Below are 25,587 nucleotides of genomic sequence, written 5' to 3' on the forward strand. Positions count from 1 at the left end.
TAGCTACATCTTCTAGGTAGTTTACTACAGCTTCTATATCAGCATTTGCTGCTTTCCCTTGCACTTTTATGTTATGGAGATGGCTTCTTTCTTTAAATCTTGTGAACCAACCTCTGCTACCTTCCAACTTTTCTTCTCTAGCTTCCTCACCTCTCTCAGCCTTCATAGAACTGAAGAGAGTTAGGGTTGCTCTGAATTAGGCTTTGGCTTAAGGGAACATTGTGGCTTGTTTGATCATCTATCCAGACCACTTCATATCAGCAATAAGGCTGTTTTATTATCATTTGTGTGTTTACTGGAGTAGCACTTTTAATTTCCTTCAAGAACTTTTCCTTTGCATTCACAACTTAGCTAACTGGCTCAAGAGACCTAGCTTTTGGCGTATCTTGGCTTTCAACATAACTTCCTCACTAAGCATAATCATTTCTAGCTCTTGATTTAAAGTGAGAAACAGGTGACTGTTCCTTTCACTTGAACACTTAGAGGCCATTGTAGGATATTAATTGGCCTAGTTTCATGTTGATCATATTCTTTATGTTGTCATGGTTCTGTCATAATTCTTTTAGTTCTATGTTTTAATAGTTTTGGTGCTCATTACCAGTACTGTTGCTTCTCCATTCCCGAGTTAGTCTATCTCCTGATTGAATTTCATTGTCAGGCAGTCTTTTCAAGTTACAGGTACTGCATGCATTCTTTGGGTTCTTATACACTTCATTGATTCAAAATATTTGTCTTTTGTTTTTATATTACTTGAAGGATTACTTGGCTAGGTATAAAATTTATCAGTCACACTTTTTTCCCCCTCAACTTTGTAAATGTTGTTCCATAATCTCCTAGTGTTTGATTGGCTGGATTTCTTTGTGCAATGTTTTCTCCTTTTATTAGGAAGAATTTGTGAGTATTATAGTCTCTGAGTTTCAATGCTTGCTGTTTTCTTTAATGCTTGAGAATGTCTGTCTATTGCTTTCGTTCCTGAAAAATAACTTGTTTGGGAACACTTTCATTAGAACTTTGTGGTCACTGTTTTATTATTTTGGGACATCTAGTGTTACTGTAGAAAAGTCTGATTTTTCTCCCTCCCTCCTTGAAGGCACTTTTTTTTTTTTAATCTAAAATGCCTGAGAGTTTTCTTCTTTATTTTTGAAATTCAGTAATATAAACAAGGTATATCTAAGTGTCACTTATAATCATTTTTCCCTAAATTATAATATGCCCTTAGTTCTTCTAAGAACATTTTCCTTATTACCATGAATACTTTTTTTTGGTCAAATTATTAGATCCTCTACTTCATGACACCAGTTTTTTTAATACTGAATTTTCTTTTGTTCTTCGTATGTATTCTAATTGCTTTGATTTTGTCTTTTCAGATGCTGTGATCATCTGAAGGCTTTCTTTTTGTCAATAATTCTGTTTTCTCCAGTGTCTGTCCTGTTTTTGATATTTTAAATGAATTAATTGGTTAAATCATTGTGTTATATAGGCTCTAAGTTTCTTTAGCACTACAAACTGCATTTTCATCTTATTCTGCTTCTTCTTGCTTTTGAGCTTGTTTATTATAAGGTTGTATTGTTTTCAAGTTCTTCATTATGATGAAGTTGTTGAGAATTTTCTTTAGTTTTTATTGGGTTGTGTATCCTTCCAGAATGGGTTCTTTGCCACTTGTGTGCCCTATTCATTTCTTCATTTTGTGTTCTTTCTTGCTTTTTATTCCCTGTATGTGTGTGTTTCTTTTTGTCAGGCTGTAATACATATGCATACATGTTTCTTCTTGATATGGGAGAACTTCTATGTGGTGCTGATGGGAAATATTTTTAATACTCCACTCTCCTTACCCAAGTTTGTTTTTCTCCTGAGCCCTAGTTTGAAAGCTGTATATTGTTGGAGTGGAGGGAAAGAGAAGGGAAAAGTGGTGATTCAGAGAGCCAAAGGGGGCAATGTGGCTTTTAGGCTCTGCTCTCTTGAAGTACCAAGTATCTCACTCTTGGGTCTGCCCAACTGCTTATGAATAAAATTACTTTGCCTTGTATAGGGACATCATTCGACCTCAGACCTCTCATTTCTCTTTGTTCTGAGCCCTAGAATGTGACCTGACCTTCTCCTTCCCAAAGCATGGAGATGGTTAAAACTCACTCTTGAAATTTTTTTGTTGACTTTTCCCTGTGTTGCTTATTCATTCCTCGGCTCTACTTTTTGCCATTTTGGAGTGTATTTCTGGTAAGTGTTTAGGATTTTGTAAACTATTTCCCTACAACCTCTTATTGGAGGTAGGGGTAGAGTTGGGAATGACCATCAATCACCTATAACTTTGTTTCTTATTTTGACTATCAGTCTTCAAAATTTATGGCAGGCCCTTTTATATTTGGTTGCTGCTAATAAAATGTTGGCCTTTTTGTTTTATTTTTTATTTTTATTTTTTGTTTTATTAGATTTTGAAGAAGGGAGATTCTAAAATGTAGTTCAGGTTTTCTCAGTGTCAGCACAAATAACATTTTGGGTTGGATCATTATTTGTTGTGAGGGGGTTGCCCTGTGCAGAGTAGGATATTTAACAACATCCCTGGCTTCTACCCACTAGATGCCAGTAGCATTCCCCTAGTTAAGACAACCAAAAACATCTTCAGACATTGCCAAATATTCCCTGGGGAGAAAAGCACCCTGGTTTGAGAGCCACTGATCAATTTTGTTCATTCATCTTTACTCCTCCTAAATACCTACATCCAAATTTTAAATAGATCTTTCTCATGTAGTCTGGCAAGTATTATATCAAAGATAAATACCCGTTTTAGAATAAAGCATTAATATACTCTCACATTTCAACTTAAGAGGCAAATATTAACAGTAGGATTTGTAAACTATTTATTGGAATAAAAATCAATGAATTTTTAAAAATTACAAAATGATTTATGTATGTTAGATATTTTACTGAGTGAAAAAATTCATGCTTTTTTAAATGACTTATTGTTTGGAGTAGTGATACAGTAGGTTTAATTTTCCCCCTCATTAATTAAAATCATGTTTTAGCCAAGAAAGTGAACAAAATTCTTATTTCCCGTTTTGGAGACTGACACTCTCCAGTTCTAAGTTAAATAATCGTCATGGTAAAGTAATTTCCTTGAAAAGAACGGACATTGATTCAGCCCCTGTTACTCACAAATCCTATTTGAGTCAAATTGGAAAACTATTAAGTTTTTGGGAAAAAAAATCAATAGGTATCAGGAAACCATTAGATCTTGTGGCCCTTGCTATATCTTGCATGAGTAATCACTGTAAACAGCTGACAGGTATTTCATTGTTGACACTGAGTGATGCTTGGGGGACTACATCTTGTCAGAGTAGGTGGACAGCTTTAGACGTTGGAATGCGTTTGATTATCCTTGTTTTTCTCCTACACTCATTCTTTTAGACAGCCCTGTCACTAACTGGGCCCGTGATGCTTTCAAAAATCAAATACTTTCCTTGCTGTCAGTTTTCTTTTTCTTGCGTTGTGGCATACTAATCAGGGTATGTGGTTTGGTACTGAACCAATTTCTGTCAAAAGCAAGTTTTAATTTATTATTTAGGAAAAATTTTTCCTAAGACCCAGGTTTTATACAGTACTAAATAAATAGTGTGAGAAATAATTAGTAATGCCATAGAGTATATAATTTTACTTCTAGTTCTACACAGATTGCAAGTAAATTTTTTTGGGGCAAGTGATTTTGGAATTATCTATGTTTTGTTTTCCTTTTCCTTTAGAGTGATAATTCACTATTTATGATTGAATGATTATCATATTAAAGAGGTGAGAAAATAAAAATAAGTCTGATGTGCACAAAGCCATACTGCTCAAATTGTTTGATAATATCTGTTAATTAAATTATTATGGCATCGGTAGAAGAATGATGTTTTGTTTATATGTGGTTAGAATTGGTCTTTTTTAAAGGAAATAACGAGAGATGGAAATGGAATGGGTATAAATAGTAAAAGGTTCTGTCACTATAATTCCCTTTTGCTATAAATAGTTAAAGGTTCTATCACTATAATTTCCATAAGAAGATATATGTGTTTACCTGTTAGTTTTATCAGGGCAAATTAAAACATGGATAGAATCATGTTTCTCAGTGTGAAGAAATATTTTTATTTGATGAATATTATATATTTTCAGGTGCAGTGGCTTCTGTGTTTTGGGTTGATGCTGAATTAGGGAGTGATATTTACCTTGATGGTAAGTTAAAAAACAGTTTTCTTTTATCTTTCTTGTTTTTTTTTTTTTCTGAGACAGAGTCTCACTTTGTTGCCCAGACTGGAGTGCATGGAGTGCAGTGGCATGATCTCGGCTCACTGCAACTTTTACCTCCTGGGTTCAAGTGATTCTCCTGCCTCAGCCTCCCGAGTAGCTGGGACTACAGGCGTGCACCATCGTACCTGGCTAATTTTTGGATTTTTAGTAGAGACGGGGTTTCGCCATGTTGGCCTGACTGGTCTTGAACCCCTGACTTCAGGTGATCCGCCAGCCTCGGCCTCCCAAAGTGCTGGGATTACAGGCATGAGCCACCACACCCTGCCTCTTTTGTTTTTAAGTAAAATCTTTATGGTTAAGCTTATTGTTGTTCATTCATATTATAACTTTAATTCCTTGCATTGTTGTTCTTTTCACACTTTAGTTTAATGATGAAGTCTTTGTTCATATAGATTAAAAAACCCCAGACAGTGGTGGAACTCGATGTCACTCAACTTCGAATTTAGTGCTTCCACTAAGGTTTTCTTTAAAAAAAAAAAAAATGCTTTGTAGGTTTTCTGTATCCTCTGTTGTTTGATTTATGCCCTTAATATAATGTTAGAGCCTTTTATTTTAATCCGCCAGGCAATATGAGGATCATATTTTTGCTTTTATTTTCTCTTGAAGATAAGAATTAAACACTCCTCCCTTACTTTATTTACCTGAACACTTTTGGGCAATGACATGCCTTCATTGAAAATATATTAGAAACTTTCTTAGTTAAGCGACTATGTTTTCTCCCTTTCTCTTTCCCTTTTTCACCTTTTTAAAAACCAGTCGAAATTTTTTACTTTTTCAAAAGTAATAATCATTAAGAAATTTAAGAATTATTAAGCTGGGCCCCATCATTGAGCTCTAATATATGTGGCGGGTAACTGGTTGAATTCCTTAGGCATAATTAAACTCATTCTTTTGTTATCAGCATATATTCAGAGATTGCAAAATGAATTGGTAGTTTGGAAACTTAGGCATATGTTATGTAAAACATTTATGAGTTGGATTTGGATTTGGTGAGAGATGTTAGGAATGATACCTTAAGATGTCTCATTCTTTAGGCAATAATTTAAATCTTAAGAAAAGTCTTGATTTTGATTATGTGAAAATAAACTAGAAATAACCTGTCTTATGTACTTATCACATTTGACTATGTTATGAAATTTGACTTATATTTTGGATTGTAAGCTTTTTCAGTGCCAAGGAAATCTTATTTTCTTATTTATTTAATTTAACATTTTTATTTGTTTTATATCTTCTCTAGTGCCTTAAAGTAGTGCTAGCCACTCATGAAACACATTGACTTATTACTGGAATTTAATTAAATGGCAGCACTGGCAAGAGAAAAAAACAGTACATTGTTTTATTGAGTAGTATTTGTGAACTGAAATAGGTTAGTTTTAATTTTCATTCTGAAGTATGGTTGCATAAATATTAATAAACATTCTTTTTAAAAAGTGATTAAAATGTTTTTTCCTTTGTAGGTATCATAACTATTGTGGATTCAAAATATGGATTAAAAGTAAGTTGAAAGATTGCTATGAGTGGCTCATTATTGAGAGCTGGGAATATGGGGATTGATTGTTTAATTTTCTTTATGTTTGTATCTGAAATTTTCTTTAACAAAAACCTTTCTCAAAAAGATATCCTGAACAATAGGTGAAATTTGTGTTTTAATTATTAGTTTGTGTTAAATATTTCTTTTCTATTACTCTGAGTTTGAGTTGGTGATAAAATTTGGAATTATAATTTGTAATAAGCATATGGGGTTAGGATAGAGTTTGGTATGTATAACTCTTCACAAGGATTCAACCCCAATATTGGTAAGTTTTTCTGTTCCATAGAAGAAGCTGAGCTTGATAAAGCATCTGAGATCTTATTTTTCTTGTTAAATTACTATTAAACACACACTGGAAATGAGTTTTTAAAAAATATTGAAGACCTAGGTGATGGGTTAATTGGTGCAGGAAACCACCATGGCACCTGTTTACCTATGTAACAAACCTGCACATCCCGAGCATGTACCCTGGAACTTAAAATTTAAAAAGTACATATCGAAGAAAATCAGGATATACACATAGGATTAGTAAGAAGACTCTCTCCATTAAAAGGCATCTTGCATCACTTCTTGGTCTTTTGGCTGAGATCAAGTGTAAAAGACATCCTGCTATGAATGTTTTTGTTAACTTTTAAGGTCCTAGAATGCATTTAAATGAGGTTTAATTTATAAAATGCATTTAGTAAGATCTTTAAAAGTATGTTGTTACATACAGTAAAATGATGTTTCTCAACTTCCCAAGTGAAATACCACTAAAGGCAGAAGAGAATGAAATCATCCCACCCACTGACCCGTTCCCAATCTGAGCATATGGATAGGGCCCAAAGCAGTAAGTTCTTAGAAGTTTAAATTCAGTGTTTAAAAATTAGTGTCTGTTTTGTATCCAACCTCATATCTGAACGTGTTAATTTTTTTTTTTTTTTGAGACAGAGTCTCACTCTGTTGCCCAGGCTGGAGTGCAGTGGCACCATCTTGGCTCACTGCAACCTCCACCTCCCAGGTTCAAGCGATTCCCTTGTCTCAGCCTCCTGAGTATCTGGGATTACAGGTGCACACCACCATGCCCAGCTAATTTTGTATTTTTAGTAGAGACCGGATTTTACCATGTTGACCAGCCTGGTCATGAACTCCTGACCTCAACTGATCCACCTGCCTCGGCCTCCCAAAGTGCTGGGATTACAGGCATGAGCCACCACGCCCGGCCTGAACTTGTTAATGTTTAAGTTTGCTTTTTTTTCCCCAAATCTTTGCTGAAATTATGCTCTAAGGGGATATGTCAGGTTTGTCAAATAGCTACCAATACCTCTTCACTGGGTCTTCTCTCCCTCGTTGATAGAGTGCCCTAATTTGAAAAGTTTGGAAGAAAACTCCTTTTTTAGAGTTTAAAATCTCAATTTATGAATTTATGAATATAATTTAAGAATCAAAGAATGATCCCAAATACAGTATTACAGTTTCACGCAGAAAAATTCCAATGACTGTTGGAAATCATATTTCTTGCAAAATGCTTATGGAGGTAGCAAAAAAGCCCCAAATTATTCATTTTGAATGTTTATTATAGGCATGTTTGAATCTACCTCTTCCATAAATTTATTACAAAATTTGATATACCTATGTGACAGATAACTGCTAAGACATTTTTTTTTATTTTGATAGACTGAAAATGCCATGCCAAAAGTCAAACTGTTTATGTATTTTATGATTATAGGAATAATTTTATATGTATAGTTGGGTATGGAGAAGAGTTAAATAGAATCTATTATCAGCATGATAGAGGCCAAAAAAACAAAGCAACATTCTGAATAATGCAAACACAGTAAACGTTTAACCTCCTGCTACCTTGATAAAACCTCTTAAATTATTAAATCAGTATACCTACACAAAACTGACACACTGTCAGGATAATGGAAACTTTAGATTTTCTAAGTCGGATGCCAGATAAATAACTTTGCCTTGATATAAAGAATTTTCCAACTTGTCCAATTCCTCTGGTTGCAAAGCTTGACCTCAGTAGCTGCTTGTGATTCAGAGAATTCTGAGGCAGTACAAGTAATGACACTTGGATAATGGGCAGCAATTTAAGAATGTCATGCTTCACAGAGCCAGCCCATCACAAGTAAATTTGAGAAATGGTACCCTGTGGCCAGCCAGCCAAATTGAAACTGAAGTGGTAATTGATATCATGGGGTATCATGCTAATAGGATTGTCACCCATTGATCTGAAATATTCATTTTTTAATCATAGGCAAAGAATTGGACAACTTAAAATGACAGCTCTCTATTCTCAGGACTTGACACCCAGGCTACTGACATTGTTCTTTTCAGTTCCACAAATGTGACAGCATTTAATGCAATAGAAGCAATGAATGAAGTTACCCAGAGAAGGTCAAGTGAGAGGTTTCTTCTTGGTTCCTCTGTTATATTGCACAATCTGTTGAAACAATTCAGTCAGAAAACAGTTAGCTTGGAAAAGATCAGAACAATAAATAGACTGACATTATGCAATAATTTTTTAAAAACTAAAATAGTGTTACATCTGTAACCAATCCATTTGAAAGAAATAGTTCCTGCTGCTGCTTTTTAAAAATGACACCAGACGTCTTTGACACTAGATTTATTTCCACTCTGGTCAACAGCAGTGTTCTTTCATAGCCAGTGGGTTTTAAGATAGTTTTTTCTTTTCTTTCTTTCTCTTTTTTCGGTCCTGCTTCTTTCTTTCTTTCTGCAGAAAAGGACACCCTATAGCCCTTCATGAATTTAGGTCTACAGTGGTGTTATTTCAGAGAGTTCCTTTGTTTCTCTCCCTAACCCCCCCAGCTTTATTGAGGTATAATTGACAAGTAAGAATTATATATATTTAAGGTATACAATGTGTGAAATATAAAACAATCGAGCTAGTTAACCTATCCATCACCTCACATTGCTATTTTTTTGAGAGGGGGTGGTAAGAACAATTAAGATCTATGTTTTAGCAGATTCAAGTATACAATAGAATTAACTACAGTCATCATGCTGTAATTAGCTCTCCATGACTTATGCATCTTGTATAACAAACTTTGTATTCTTTGACCAACATCTCACACCACTCCCCTTTAATTTCCTTTGTTTCTTGTGGTAAGTTAAATTGGGGTTTTGATCCTTAGCCTTTTGAATATGTTGGATTAATTAGTATCAAAATTATTTTTGTCTTTTTTGATATATAAGCAAAAGCCATAGTTGTTAAGCAGAGATAAGGAATACTTTGGACATCTATGTAGTATAAAATATTTAAAAAATATTTTGCAAAAATTTTTTCTTCACTTATACAGGTGGAATAGAATGCCAAAATTTCCATTTTGTTTTATTTTATAAATGAAAGTCATCTGACTTAATGACCAAATGGTATATAATGTATTATTGGAGAATGTTCTTTTGAATAGAAGACATTGATTTTATACTTTTTGCAGAGTTTGACTTGGGAAGGTAGGAAGTCACATGAGGGAAATGCAGGGCTGATGTCTAAAGAAAATAAATGTTAATATGCACTTATTTTTTAAAATGTTTGTATAGCTTTCCTATGGGCATAGAAGAGGACATTTATCTCTTCTGCTATAATTATATATGATTACATATAATTTTAATACAGCTGTAAATATTGGCAGGCTCTCATTTGGGGTGATTTTCATTTATTTTTATATTTGATACTTTCTGACTGCCTGGAAGTAGTAAAACGTTAGTCTACCACTGTTAGCTTTGAGTGAAGAATTCTAATATTTTGGAGAGGTAAATGCATTTAAAACATTGCACATTACCTTGTGAAACTAACATTGTATTAGTTATATTTAGGCATGGAAATGCAAAAACAAATCTGTAATTCTTCTGTCATATCATTTTTATGCCTCACAAACTCATAGCCAAATAACCCCAATTTCATATGTTAAAAAAGCTTTCATAAGGTCAATAATATAATATCTTGAAAAATATTTCAGTTTAAAAAGAATTTTCAGTACTATAGGATCATTCAGAGGCAGATGCCTTGCCAAAAATATATCATTGTTAAGTAGATTTACTGCTTAATGGGAAGAGATTTGTTGCTGCATGTTAGATGGCATTTTTCATGTAACATCTTTTATGTATCCCCACAACAGGAGGTGTTAATTACAATTCATTCAACAAATATGTCTTGAGCCTTTGTGCCAGGCACCATTCCAAGGTCTGTTAGCAGCCTCATTCTCTAGAGGCAGAGTATATAACAATAGGACTTGTTGTAGCCTCAGGCCAAGATGAATTATGAAAAAAATATTAAACTTGATCTTTTGGCATGGAATGATTTTTGATACAATACTTGTCAAGTTCTGTGACTTCAATAATTGCAGAGTGGATCTGCAGTTGAATTGAACAAGATTTTGCCTGAAGTAGAAGTATCATTGCCATGATTTTATTTCAGTTTTGTTTTCCTCAAAATAGAATTTGCTGAACTTTTAGAAGGAAAAAATGTTTCTTCTATAGACCTAATCAAGCTTGTTAAATAAAATTATTACCTGCTTGCTCTGAGGTTCCAAACTATTCAGATACCCCTAATGATCATCTCCCCGTGAATTATGAAACTGGTTTGGCTCTGATATATGGTTATTGACATTTGTGTAGCATTGTACACAGACTGATTTTATGTGGCATAAAAGATTTCACAAAGACTTTAAAATTATGTTCATTTTACTTGATGGGTGTGTGTTCAATTAAAAAAAAAGTCCCTGTGATTGTATATAAAATATAGTATCCTGTGATGATGAGGGTGTTAGATTTAGTTTCTTCCTTTATAAATGAAAATAGCCATCTCCCATAATTATTATGAAAGCTAAATGAGAAAAATGTATATAATTTATAAAGTTAGATTCAAGGATTTAATTCATTTGTAAAGTTGGCTTCAAATATAGAGTATTACTATAATCTAGTTGCCTCTAAACCTCAGTAGCCAGCTTTTTATTGTGACAGGGAACCTCTATTGAGGTTTGAGGTAATGAGGGTAAAAGTGTAATTTCCCAGAGAAGAAGCTTGTGATGTTGATGATGTTAGGGATGTAAACAGGATTATGAGGGGGGGAAAAAAAAAACAGACAACAAAACTTGCCTCCAGAGAGATGAAAACTACCACTTGGGCTCTAAGTCAGTGTCAAAATATTTTTTGGAGTTAGCCTGACTCTGGAGAGGTCAGTAAAATAAACAGTTGCACTGAGAGGCCAGATTAGCAAGTATAGGTTTCTAAATGATAAACTGCTTTTAGGCTAGAATCAGGGCTGAATCAGCCTTCCCACCACTTATTTGTTTCTAGGGTGTTTGAAAGGCCTAGTACTGAGTTCACGTGGTGCATGATTGTGGGCTGGGGTGTAGGGAAGTATTTTAGATTCTAATATGGGGGTTTGGTGTGAAGGGAAGTATATTAGATTCTAAGAAAGTATATTTCAGTGGTTATCCTTTTTTAAAAATAAGTAATAATGAATATTTAGAACCAGAACAGTTTTGTAAGAAGGAAAATACCTAAAATCTGAACTGTAATCTTCTATGTTTTTATGACATTATGTGAATCAAAGGGGTTTTCCTTTTAAGTAAAAGAAAAGGTCAGGAGTATGAAATCCTAAGCGCTCTTCCTCCCCGTATAAAACCCCACAGGTTCACTTGTAGAAAAAAATTGCAAATGGGGAAGAAAAATGCTTTCAGCTAGAAAAGTTAGTTTTGGATTTGTGTATTCAGTAACAGAACATGTTGAAGTTTTTATTAGATGCAAGAAAATGTCTCTAAAGTAAAATCCTTTGTGTTGACATTAGATTTTTTATTGTATTATAGTAACTTTATTCAAACTTTTTTTTGTTTAGCATTTAACAGAAGAGAAACCTGATGGCCTTATCAATGAAGCTACTAGGTATTCATATTTAAAGTATATATTGATTGCTGGCTAATTGTAAAGAGAAAAATCACTAAGATGAAAACCAAAAACAAACTAAGAAAATTTAAAACATAGTCAAGGAAAATTTATTTTCTTTTTTTCCCTTAGTTGAATTATTGCTATCTATTTATAATGATCTCATAACTGAACTTTTACTTAAAGTCATTTTTGTCATAGCATAAAGTGAATGCTGAACACAGGAGTTCTGTAATTTTGAGGAACTCGGGAAATATTAACATTTAAAAATATTTTCTTGTCATACAATTTCTTTGGGATTGAAGATTTTATATATATATATATGTATAATAATAATAATTATTATTTTTTGAGACAGAATCTCACTCTGTCACCCAGGCTGAAGTGCAGGCTCACTGCAACCTCTGCCTCCCAGGTTCAAGCGATTCTCCTGCCTCAGCCTCCCAAGTAGCTGGGATTACAGGCACCCGCCACCATGCCCAGCTAATTTTTGCATTTTTTAAAAATTTATTTTATTTTATTTTATTTTTTTTTAGTAGAGATGGGGTTTCACCATGTTGGCCAGGCTGGTCTCGAGCTCCTGACCTCAGGTGATCCACCCGCCTCGGCCTCCCAAAGTGCTGGGATTACAGGCATGAATCCACTGCGCCTGGCTGAACTTAAGTATTTTTATAACTTTTTTCCTTATGAAAATATGGTTATTATAGAAAATATAAATAAGCCAAATAGAAAATAGCCAAATTGGATTTGTGATGTACATACTGTTGAAACCTGCTCTTTCAGTGAACTAAAGTTAATTTAGTTTTGAGAATTTAGTTGTATTCTTTGAGATAAAGCATAAGACCCTGAATAATTGAGGAAAATTGAAAGAATTTCCAGTTTTACTATCCTGTTAATAGAAAATAGAGCTTCTGATTATTATCATCTACTTTGTTATCTAGCATTCAGTCAACTGGATTCTTTACAGAGATAATATACAGTATATTTATAGTGATAAAGAAGACATATGGGCAATATCCTGATATATCTTCTGAAGTATAGCTTATTTTTTTTAAGAAATGGAGTCTTGCTATGTTGCCCAGGTTGGACTTGAACTCCTGGGCTTAAGGGATCCTCCCTCCTCAGCCTCCTAAGTAGCCAGGACTACAGGTGTGCTCTACCATGCCCAGCTCTGAAGTATAGTTTTAAAAAACCTGTTTAATACAGTTTTTAGTATTAAGTGAAGTTATTCTATTTCTTTGAAAATTTTGGTAAATATTACAGTATTTTAGTAGGTAAACTCTTCTTCTTTTTACCATATTGGATATCTGAATTTTATGCTTTTCTTCACAAAGAAAATTATGAGTTTAAAATCATCCTTTTGATTGTAAACTTTTTGAGACTTATCTTTGTAGCACAAGAGTAGCAAGTAACAGAACTTAGTAAATACTTTGCGAATGGGTAATGTGAAATCTGAACTTGCATAGTAATGAATACAATTCATTCACATTGAAAAATTAGCGGATTAGGAGTAAACTGAATCACTCCTATAGAGCACTATATAATTCTTAACTGATATATTGATCTACGTGAGGTGTTTTTATTTATTTTTAATTTGTTAACATTTCTCTTTTGATGTATTAATCTGCATGCGTGTATATTATTTAAAATTTCTTAACATTTCTTTTTGTTTGCTATTTTAGGCAAGTTGCTTTGGCAGATATCATTCTCATTAATAAAACAGACTTGGTGCCAGAAGAAGATGTAAAGAAATTAAGAACGACAATTAGGTACAAAATGATAAGTGTGTTAAGTGCCTACAGATCCATATTGTATACACAGAATATTTTTTACTCTGATTGTTGCCCTGTAGAAACTTAAGGTATAAGGTTGACCTGCTTCAAGAACTTTAGGGAATCACATATATTGTTGATGGCTAATTGTTATATAAATGGTAATACATAAAATTAGTCCCCAGTGCTTGCAGAATATAGTTCACAGTTAATAGACTGATATTCAGGGTCTTCTCACTCCATCTTTCTTTTCCTGTCTTCTCTTTGACTCTTTCCTAATGTCAATCTTCCCTAACTTTACCCAGGATGGTTAATTCACTTTCCCATGGATGCATCCTGTCAGTTCCTGTCTTTACTCATAATGTATTCTCACTCTGCCAATCCCTGAGTTCTTTCTTGTTCTGTTTTTTTTTTTTTTAAATTTATTCTATAGAGCCTATTCTGTCTCTCCCCACTTCCTATGTGAAGTCTTCCCTGACTCAAGTGGTCTCAGTTTTCTCTGAACTCTTGTTGACTTCATCTTCCTTAACTGTCAACCATGCCTTGTCGTCCAGCTTGCTTTAATATCTTCTTTGTCCATAGCCAAGGCTGATCAGCATAGGACAATCAGGACAATATGAATGATGCTCAAATACGTGCTAACAGTCATTTTGCTGACTGTTCTGGAGACTCCCATTCCTTTTGAAAACAAAGATGGACTTTTCAAATGAGGTTATAGTTCAGGGGCTTTGTTTTGAATTATTTTGTAAGACCTGAACTAATAAAAGCCCTATACAGAGAGACATTCGGTAGCTATTATTATTCGTTATGTTTAATGTGTACAATGCTTTGAGCGTGATGGCTCAAAATTACTATTCTTAGTATTTATAAGTTCTACTGACATTAGATTTTGAATCTGTCATCTCAGTTCATATAGTATATATTATAAATTGAATCAATAAAGGTAAGGCTCATTAGGAGATTATTTGCCATGATTAATGATTGTGGAAGAAAGAAATTCATATTTTTTCCACATATTTCATCTTATTTTAATAGTAATGTCCTTAAACTTTACTATAAAAAAATATAATGTCTCCACGTGGAGGGTAGGTCTTGTTGCGTAGTGTTAAAGATCACAGACCTTGGAATCTGCTTGGGTTCTAATCCTTGGTCTGTTTCTCATTGTCTTCTTAGGGAGCTTATTTACCCTTTTAAAGCCTCCTCTGTAAAAGGCATAATGCCTATCATAAGTTTGCTTTGAGTATTACATGAGACAATGTTGGTAAACTTTGCACAGTGCTGACACATAGTAAGTGCTCTGTTAGCTATATTATGTAATTTTTTTTCTTAGCTTACATAGTAAGTTCAAGGTATAGTAAAAAAGGGAAGAAAGAAAAAGATGGCTGATTTTGAAAAGGAGAAAGTGATGAATGAAGATTGCTTTTACATTTTTTGACACTGGTCTTCTAATCTTGTTTCTCTTCATAAATCTTGTGCACCATTGTGATTGCTAAGAAGAACACAATCTATTTAGCAAACGTTTTTGGCATAAAAGGAATGATAATTATTACTTGACTTTTATATCCTTATAGAGACCTAAGCTAAATCTCTGACACTGACAATATTGATTATTAGCCAGCTTGTTAACAGTACTAGAAATGAATTTGGAAGAAGCAATTTGATAAATTACACACCCTTTTGGCTTTTACCCTCCCTTTATATCAGACTTGTGACTGACTCAGAATGATATTTGGGGAGGTGAAAAAAGGTAAACATGTTTGAGAGGAATTAGCCATCAGACTAGAGTGTATTCAAAAAAGAAGATTTAAGAATTTTGTAAAATAGTGGAGAGACTTGCCTCAGAATCATTATATGTGGGAAGCCTTACCCATGAGAACAAACTTGAACAAGTAGCAAGAATCTTGGGTAAGTAACCCTAAAGACAATTGAATTCATGATAGAGAATTGATGACTGATGATAGGCAATGGAAAAGATAAATAGATGAGGTGTACAGTGTGTTGAAAAGAATTTAACAGGTACTTTTTGCTGCCATACAAAGCCATATTCTATAGTATCAAAAGAAGGAGAACAGGCATAACGGGTAGAGAGCCTAATTAGGGAACTGACGAGGTTATTCTATAAAGGAACCTGGGATGTGTGACTTAGAATTACTGTGAATACTATGGACAGGCTGGGGGCAAAGCAACTTACAACTAGGTTTTTATTTTTAGTGTGTATATAGCCATTTCTACCATGTATGCCTGAGGAAAAAAGTGACCACCGTAAAAATTTTGAGTATCTACTCATTTTTAAGAACACTAGGATAACTGACTATTTATGAATGATTTTTTCTAAAGTGAAGCGTCTTTTTATTAACCACAAAGTAGCCCTTAATCGGACAGTTGTGCGAATTTTTGCATATATGCTTTATTGATGTATGAGTGGAATATATGTGATTTATTGTTTGAAGGAAAATCATAATTATTTTTTAAAGCAAGTTTTGTTTTTCTGTTTTTAATTATTTTCTGGTTCCAGATGTATTTGGGTATGCTTATTTCCTGTTTTAGAAACAATATACTTTGTATACTTTTTTAAAAAGTTAATTTTTACTTTTAAACTTTGTCTTCCTCATTTATTATTTATTTCAGATCCATAAATGGACTAGGACAAATCTTAGAAACACAAAGATCAAGGTACTTTAAAAAAGCTATTCCTATTAATAACAAATCATTTTAGTTATTAATAATAAACATTAAGTAATTGACAAATATGCTTGATTCTGATATAAGAAAGATCTAAGTGCATTTAAAAAGAATTGGATCCAAAATGTTGTTTGGAATGCTCTTAATAAGTTAGTTTGGCATATTTGGCTAGTACATTTGCCTGTCTTCAAAACTAAGATTACAAAGCCATGATAACACTGTGTAAGTGTTTGCTTAATGAGGAAGAAAAGACTTACAAACACTCGAGAGGGTAACTCAGTACAGAAATCTGAAGTATATTGAGGAATCTTAATTTGAAGTGTTTAAATGGCTTTTTAATATTTAAAAAGCCTTCTTAGTGTTTTATAGTTGCCAAAAAATACATGGAGTCTTTACCTTGAAGTTCCTGACAAATTCTTTTATTAAATTTTGACTTTCATTTTCTCTAGGTTCTGTTCCTAAAACATCTGTGAAGTGTATTTCTGTAGATTAAATTCTGTTTTCCATTGAATGTTATCTTAATTTCAGAAAATTTCTGTGCAGGGTTATTTTATTAAGCTCTTTTTTTTTGGTGAGAAAGGCTCAGCAGCTGATAGACTCAGCAACAGGCAGCCAGGAGCTCTGAGGCTCACAGCTGGCAGTCTAGTTCCACTCAGTCTCTACTTGAGAAATTCTTTCTTTGGAAGTACAGCAGAGGCCTTAGGTGAGTGGCTTGTCTGCTATGGCAGAGATTAGAGGTGCTGACAGACTGCCATAAAAGTATTAGGCAGTAACAGCAGCAGCTGCTTATATGCATGTGAACAGCTGGGGAATTAATTTGGTATGCATTCTCAGGAGCCACTCATCTGCTGGCAGAGGTAGCAGAAGAATGCCCTTAGTGTAAGTCCTCTGCAACCATACACCAAATGTGCTCCCTGCATTTCAAATTCCATTGTAGAAAGTCTCTGATAATCTCACTTATACCATGAGCCATTCCTCAGTATCTGTCCTCTTCCTGTTAGTGTTCTACAATTCCTTTCTCCTTAATTTTTCTCCGCTTTACAAAATGTCATACAGACAAGTGCATAATACTTAAACAAGCTTTTAAAAATAATGCTCATAAATAGCTTTGGTTCTGTCATAATATTCGTATTTATAAACATTTTAAGTCAATTCTCTTCTTTTGTTTTCATTTCAGAAATATCCATGTCCTGAATAAAAGTTGTGTCTTGATTAGTTTATTATGTAACAATTTAGTGTGTTTGACATTTCTAACTTTTATTTCTAACATTTGCTTTATTATAGAACAATAAACATGCAGTGATTGATTTTTCTTACTTCAAGTGGATGAGTGAGCAAGTGACTAAAATCTTCTGTGAGTTCTTCAGTGTATGGTGCTTGCCAATGCATCTGAGAATCTAGGGACTTTCTGAAAGAGTACTTCCTTGCTATGAGGACTGAAGTTGGATTAGAATCCTTTTCAATGAAGATCAGATGTCCTGAGTAGAATTCTTACTATTGGGTCCTGAATCTTACATTAAATATTCTCTCAAATTCCTTGAGGCATAGCAACTTGAGCTTACCAGTTTAGAAACTGGAGATTTGGGCTGGGCGCGGTGGCTCACGCCTGTAATCCCAGCACTTTGGGAGGCCAAGGTGGGTGGATCACGAGGTCAGGAGATGGAGACCATCCTGGCTAACACTGTAAAACCCCATCTCTACTAAAAATACAAAAAATTAGCTGAGCCTGGTGGTGGGCGCCTGTAGTCCCAGCTACTCAGGAGGCTGAGGCAGGAGAATGGCGTGAACCCGGGAGGCGGAGCTTGCAGTGAGCTGAGATCGCACCACGGCACTCCAGCCTGGGTGACAGAGCGAGACTCTGTCTCAAAAAAAAAAAAAAAAAACAAACAAACAAAAAACCCAGAGATTTGGTTAACAAAATAGTCAAAGTCACTCTTATAGAAGTTTTGTTTTATTTTTTGTTTTTTAAAAATTTTTTACCATTTTGTAGCCGACAAGTACTGACAATAAACTGCTATAAGCATGTGTAGAAAAAGGCTCACCTTGAGTAGTTAAGAGTAAGGAAAAGGAATAGTGTGTAGCATCGTCTTAGTGGTAAGACTTAAGTTGATTTAGTAGCAAATGGAAGTACTAGTGAACCACATAGATTTCAGAAGTAGGAGTAAAAGGTTAGAAGATGTGTCATTTTAATCTTCTCTAGACTTTTTCTTAATTTTTAGAAATGTAAGTGGACTGAACAGAGGAAAACCAAAACACAGCTGGTCAATAATAAGTTAAATTAATTTGACAAACTGCCTGCTATGCATTTCATAGCATTTTAAGGACTATATAAGCAATGGATAAGGCAAAAACTCTGCCTTTAAGGAGATCAGTCATTGGGGGGAAACAGAAGCAAACAAACAAAAAGGCAACATAATAGATATTAATATTAATACAAGAATTTTAAAAGCACAGAGTTCTATAATAATAGGAAAATAGAGGGAATGATTGCTCAACTTTTCTTGAAAAAGAGTCAGGAAAATATTGACCGAGAAGGCAGTCATTGACCTGAGTCTTAAAGAATGAATAAGGCTTTTACAGATGGAGTAGGGTAGGGATAACTTTCCAGGTATAAGGAAGATTTTGTATTCCAGGGACCTTTGAATATTTTAGAATGGCTAGAAAACTTGGTATTATGTAGCACAGAAAAAGTGGTATGACTGAAGAGATAGAGAACTTACCACAAAGGGTCTTGAATGCCATGATACATAGTTTGGATTTTCTTCTGTAGGGAGCAAGGAGTTAGTGAAGGATTTTAAAAGCAACATGACTCTTGGGAGGTAGATTCAATGTGAGGCTAATCTCCGAGGTATAGGAAATACAGGAAGGAGGAGCAACAGGTCGGGTAGTGGTGGAAGCAGGTTTGGAAAATGTGATTAGTTTTGTAAACGTTTTTGAGTTTGAAGTGCCACTGGGGAAGGCTTTTGGAAATTTATTTCCAGAGTTCAAGACTGAGCTATCATTGCAGTTTGCTCAGCTATTTACTGAGCTATCTACTGTCAATTTGGATAGTATCTACAGTTTGCATTTTAGATACTGGATACTTGGATTGGCTGGTGCACCCTGTTTGTGAGACTCACTGGAGTTTGAAGAGATGACCACTGGAAAATATCCCTAAGCAGTAGCTGCAATTCCACCCCCACCTTGGAGAGCCAAAACCCTCTTCGTTTTCACTCTCCTGTCTTTGGTCTTAGGCTACTTAAAGCAGCCTTTAGACCTAGGGAAAAATTGAAAGCCTCTCTTTTAAGAAAAACATTAGGTACTTCTGGAATAGAGAGTTCAAGAAATGAGGAGAAAAACGAACTTTTGAAGCTTTTTCTTTCCCTTTTTTGTTTACTTCATTCTCTTACTCAGTTTTAAAATGCTGGTAATGGTCTTTTTTTTCTTTTTTTTTTTCTTGGCGATTTTAATGCTTTGGAAAAGATCTCATGGTTTTATCTCCAAAGGAGGAAATTAATTTGATGCCATGGAAATTAGTTTTCTAGTCGTATGCCTTGAATGAGTGAAGAATTTCTTTTTCATGGTGGTACTAAATTTGGGGAAAGCTATAGAAACTTTCATCTGGAAGCTTACACTTTTCCTCTTTTTTGAAAATTTGGTGAGAGACTTGGATATTTTATTATTTTCTGTAAAAGAGTGTAATTTGTTGTACAGGTCTAATATTGATCCTTTTTTGGAAGTATGGAAAGAATCTGAGTATAAAGCAGAATTACCTCAGGATGACATGTATTCTCAAGGACACTGTCACAGTGAAACAGTTTATTTAGAAGCTTGTGTTTCCAAACTGTTGAATTTGATATTCACAAAATTGGCATGTGTAAACTTTATTAAACTTTAAGCTATTTCCTAAGATGAAGATGACAAACTTGGAGGGAAACTTCATTCATTTGGTTTATTTTTATTTTTATTTTTATTTATTTTTATCTATTTGAGACAGAATCTCACTCTGGTTTGAGACAGAATCTCACTCTGTCCCCCAAGTTGGAGTGCGGTGGTGCGATCTCGGCTCACTGAAACCTCTGCCTCCTGGGTTCAAGCGATTCTCCTGCTTCACCCTCCAAGTAGCTGGGATTACAGGTGTGCACCACCACACCCAGCTAATTTTTGTATTTTTAGTAGAGACGGTTTGGCCAGGTTGGTGTCAAACTCCTGGCCTCAAAGTGATCCGCCCACCTTGGCCTCCCAAAGTGGAGCCCCCATGCCCCTTGTTTGTGACCTGTCAATATAAATATGCTCAGTAGTGGGGGGAGGGGTGGGGGGTGAAAAAGGAAATATGTTTAATATTAGACTTTGGCCTTTTAGTGTAAACTGATATTCAAAAATTTCTTCATAGAACATTTGCTTCTTTGCTTGATCATTTTTCTAATTCTGTACATCTAAAATGCCCAGAATTTGAGTTGCTGTTACAGTCTACTAACATAGAACTTTGGAGTAATAAGATGGGAATTTGTCTCTCTTTTGCCAAGACAAGCATTCGTAATCTAACACAGTATTGTTGTCACGAGTGCGAGTATGTGATAGACTGTTGAGAATAAAGAAAGCAGGCACAGTTGGTCAGTCCTAAGATAAAGGAGATGTTTTTTCTTATATGTTTGTGCATTAAAGAAAAAAAAATCTTGAATCTGACCAATGATGTTTTTTTTCCTTGTAAGAAAATTTAAGAAATGTTTGGCAAGCTTCTGGAATCTAAATTTGAAACTATACATTTGTCATTTTCTTTAAATATTTCTTCACCTTAGCTTTGATTATGAGAAATCACTGTCCTCTGCTGTTCTTTTTTTTTTTTTCCTTTTGAGGCGGAGTCTCACTCTGTGCCAGGCTGGAGTGCAGTGGTGCAATCTCGGCTCACTGCAACCTCCACTTCCTGGGTTCAAATGATTCTCCTGCCGCAGCCTCCCGAGTAGCTGGGACTACAGGTGCGTGCCACCACACCCAGCTAATTTTTGTATTTTTGGTAGAGACAGGGTTTCACCACGTTGTCCATGGCCAGGATGGTCTTGATCTTGACCTTGTGATCTGCCCGCCTCGGCCTCCCAAAGTACTGGGATTGCAGGCATGAGCCACCGCGCCCGGCCTGTCCTCTGTGGTTTTCTGGGCTTATGTTAAAATTATAACTCAATCACCAGTCTTTATAAATTTGCTTTTTTATATTTAAACCAAACCTAATGCTAATTGTGATATGTTATTTATTCTCACCTGATTTGAATCATTTGATTCAATTAAATGAGTTTAATTATCATTAAATAATTCTAAGAGAAATAATGTCTATTCGGATGGTGGGAATTTTCTTTCTACATGCAGCCCCATTCTGAATGAATGAAATCAAATCACGTGAAGATCAGGGTCCTAGAGTAACTTAATATTTTGTACATTGGTTATTTGACTCCTCATTTTTATATTACATGTTATATCAAGGGAGGGGGTATAAAAGAAATACAAAAATTGCAGAGGTATCTGGAATGTACCTATTTGTTAATTCTATTTGTCATTTCTTTTGTTTCATCTTTTGAGTAATAAGCTGCTTGGAAAAGTTTCTGTTCTTTAGCTGATTTTTTAGCTATAAAAATGTATTTGAAAAGCTCATAAATTTCAGGATTGAAAAGATAATTGAAAGTTTTAAAAAAACCTAATTCATTGAAGTAATAACCAAATAATTTTCAATCTTGATTCAACTGTGATTCAAATGTTACACCATTTGCCCACTTCTATGAATTTTATGTGTAAAATTTTTTAAGAGTCAGAGTTTTTTTTTCTTGATTAATTGGATGTATTTCACAGAATTTCCAACTGCTCACGTTAGTTTTCTTCCTTTTAGAGTTGATCTCTCTAATGTATTAGATCTTCATGCCTTTGATAGTCTCTCTGGAATAAGGTATGTTTTGTATAATTTGGTTACTTTTATTGTTATGTACCTTTTTTCCCCATAGTTAACAGGAATGATTCGCACAATTGCATCCATGATTTAAGCTTCCTGCCATTCCTTTGGCATACAAGACCATTCTTAATGAGGTATATTCTTGGAAGTTTTACTAATTGGTTGTTTGGAAATCATATTGCATTTTCCTGTAGAAATTATAGTGTAAATGATAGTTAACTTTAGAGGCTAATCGTTAACACTTCTACACCAAACACTATGTCTAATACTCTTTCTATGAGAAAATGCATGAAATACATAGAAAATTTTAGCTTAGCGTTTTCACACAAATAACTCTCTTCACTTTATTTTTTTATTTTTTATTTTTTCTTGAGTTTTTTAAAAATTTCTTTATTTATTATTATTATACTTTAAGTTGTAGGGTACATGTGCACAATGTGCAGGTTAGTTACATATGTATACGTGTGCCATGCTGGTGCGCTGCACCCACTAACTCGTCATCTAGCATTAGTTATATCTCCCAATGCTATCCCTCCCCCCCACCCAACCCACAACAGTCCCCAGAGTGTGATGTTCCCCTTCCTGTGTCCATGTGTTCTCATTGTTCAATTCCCACCTATGAGTGAGAATATGCGGTGTTTGGTTTTTTGTTCTTGCAATAGTTTACTGAGAATGATGATCTCCAATTTCATCCATGTCCCTACAAAGGACATGAACTCATCCTTTTTTATGGCTGCATAGTATTCCATGGTGTATATGTGCCACATTTTCTTAATCCAGTCTATCATTGTTGGACATTTGGGTTGGTTCCAAGTCTTTGCTATTGTGAATAATGCCGCAATAAACATACGCGTGCATGTGTCTTTATAGCAGCATGATTTATAGTCCTTTAGGGTATATACCCAGTAATAGGATGGCTGGGTCAAATGGTATTTCTAGTTCTAGATCCCTGAGGAATTGCCACACTGACTTCCACAATGCTTGAACTAGTTTACAGTCCCACCAACAGTGTAAAAGTGTTCCTATTTCTCCACATCTTCTCCAGCACCTGTTGTTTCCTGACTTTTTAATGATTGCCATTCTAACTGGTGTGAGATAGTATCTCATTGTGGTTTTGATTTGCATTTCTCTAATGGCCAGTGATGGTGAGCATTTTTTCATGTGTTTTTTGGCTGCATAAATGTCTTCTTTTGAGAAGTGTCTGTTCATGTCCTTCGCCCACTTTTTGATGGGGTTGTTTGTTTTTTTCTTGTAAATTTGTTTGAGTTCATTGTAGATTCTGGATATTAGCCCTTTGTCAGATGAGTAGGTTGTGAAAATTGTCTCCCATTTTGTAGGTTGCCTGTTCACTCTGATGGTAGTTTCTTTTGCTGTGCAGAAGCTGTTTAGTTTAATTAGATCCCATCTGTCAATTTTGGCTTTTGTTGCCATTGCTCTTGGTGTTTTAGACATGAAGTCCTTGCCCATGCCTATGTCCTGAATGGTGATGCCTAGGTTTTCTTCTAGGGTTTTTATGGTTTTAGGTCGAACGTTTAAGTCTTTAATCCATCTTGAATTGATTTTTGTATAAGGTGTAAGGAAGGGATCCAGTTTCAGCTTTCTACATATGGCTAGCCAGTTTTCCCAGCACCATTTGTTAAATAGGGAATACTTTCCCCACTGCTTGTTTTTGTCAGGTTTGTCAAAGATCAGATAGTTGTAGATATGTGGCGTTATTTCTGAGGGCTCTGTTCTGTTCCATTGATCTATATCTCTGTTTTGGTACCAGTACCATGCTGTTTTGGTTACTGTAGCCTTGTAGTATAGTTTGAAGTCAGGTGGTGTGATGCCTCCAGCTTTGTTCTTTTGGCTTAGGATTGACTTGGCGATGCGGGCTCTTTTTTGGTTCCATATGAACTTTAAAGTAGTTTTTTCCAATTCTGTGAAGAAAGTCATTGGTAGCTTGATGGGGATGGCATTGAATCTATAAATTACCTTGGGTAGTATGGCCATTTTCAGGATATTGATTCTTCCTACCCATGAGCATGGAATGTTCTTCCATTTGTTTGTATCCTCTTTTATTTCCTTGAGCAGTGGTTTGTAGTTCTCCTTGAAGAGGTCCTTCACATCCCTTGTAAGTTGGATTCCTAGGTATTTTATTCTCTTTGAAGCAATTGTGAATGGGAGTTCACTCATGATTTGGCTCTCTGTTTGTCTGTTGTTGGTGTATAAGAATGCTTGTGATTTTTGAACATTGATTTTGTATCCTGAGACTTTGCTGAAGTTGCTTATCAGCTTAAGGAGATTTTGGGCTGAGACGATGGGGTTTTCTAGATAAACAATCATGTCGTCTGCAAACAGGGACAATTTGACTTCCTCTTTTCCTAATTGAATACCCTTTATTTCCTTCTCCTGCCTGATTGCCCTGGCCAGAACTTCCAACACTATGTTGAATAGGAGCGGTGAGAGAGGGCATCCCTGTCTTGTGCCAGTTTTCAAAGGGAATGCTTCCAGTTTTTGCCCATTCAGTATGATATTGGCTGTGGGTTTGTCATAGATAGCTCTTATTATTTTGAAATACGTCCCATCAATACCTAATTTATTGAGAGTTTTTAGCATGAAGGGTTGTTGAATTTTGTCAAAGGCCTTTTCTGCATCTATTGAGATAATCATGTGGTTTTTGTCTTTGGCTCTGTTTATATGCTGGATTACATGTATTGATTTGCATATATTGAACCAGCCTTGCATCCCAGGGATGAAGCCCACTTGATCATGGTGGATAAGCTTTTTGATGTGCTGCTGGATTCGGTTTGCCAGTATTTTATTGAGGATTTTTGCATCAATGTTCATCAAGGATATTGGTCTAAAATTCTCTTTTTTGGTTGTGTCTCTGCCTGGCTTTGGTATCAGGATGATGCTTGCCTCATGAAATGAGTTAGGGAGGATTCCCTCTTTTTCTATTGATTGGAATAGTTTCAGAAGGAATGGTACCAATTCCTCCTTGTACCTCTGGTAGAATTCGGCTGTGAATCTATCTGGTCCTGGACTCTTTTTGATTGGTAAGCTATTGATTATTGCCACAATTTCAGCTCCTGTTATTGGTCTATTCAGAGATTCAACTTCTTCCTGGTTTAGTCTTGGGAGGGTGTATGTGTCAAGGAATTTATCCATTTCTTCTAGATTTTCTAGTTTATTTGCGTAGAGGTGTTTTTAGTATTCTCTGATGGTAGTTTGTATTTCTGTGGGATCGGTGGTGATATCCCCTTTATCATTTTTTATTGCGTCTATTTGATTCTTCTCTCTTTTTTTCTTTATTAGTCTTGCTAGCGGTCTATCAATTTTGTTGATCCTTTCAAAAAACCAGCTCCTGGATTCATTAATTTTTTGAAGGGTTTTTTGTGTCTCTATTTCCTTCAGTTCTGCTCTGATTTTAGTTATTTCTTGCCTTCTGCTAGCTTTTGAATGTGTTTGCTCTTGCTTTTCTAGTTCTTTTAATTGTGATGTTAGAGTGTCAATTTTGGACCTTTCCTGCTTTC

General features: G+C 34.9%; 1 protein-coding gene across 7 annotated transcripts in view; it reads left to right on the forward strand.

The window, feature by feature from the left end:
• Positions 1–25,587, forward strand: part of LOC129398082 (zinc-regulated GTPase metalloprotein activator 1A-like) — a 43,014-nt gene that overhangs the window by 11,189 nt on the left and 6,238 nt on the right. For 2 of the 7 annotated variants that reach the window (XM_063605568.1, XM_063605569.1), the window contains exons 5-10: positions 4,144–4,203; positions 5,736–5,773; positions 11,658–11,704; positions 13,387–13,473; positions 16,105–16,149; positions 22,013–22,069. In XM_063605568.1, coding sequence (XP_063461638.1) covers positions 4,144–4,203; positions 5,736–5,773; positions 11,658–11,704; positions 13,387–13,473; positions 16,105–16,149; positions 22,013–22,069 — 334 coding nt within the window. Of the gene's footprint in view, positions 1–4,143; positions 4,204–5,735; positions 5,774–11,657; positions 11,705–13,386; positions 13,474–16,104; positions 16,150–16,738; positions 16,862–17,442; positions 17,481–20,134; positions 20,275–20,993; positions 21,892–22,012; positions 22,070–25,587 lie in introns of those variants that run through there. The other 5 variants (XM_063605570.1, XM_063605571.1, XR_010112557.1 and 2 more) reach the window with 4 other exon arrangements.

The sequence above is a fragment of the Pan paniscus genome, chromosome 5 (genome assembly GCF_029289425.2).
Source record: "Pan paniscus chromosome 5, NHGRI_mPanPan1-v2.0_pri, whole genome shotgun sequence".
Taxonomy (NCBI): domain Eukaryota; kingdom Metazoa; phylum Chordata; class Mammalia; order Primates; family Hominidae; genus Pan; species Pan paniscus.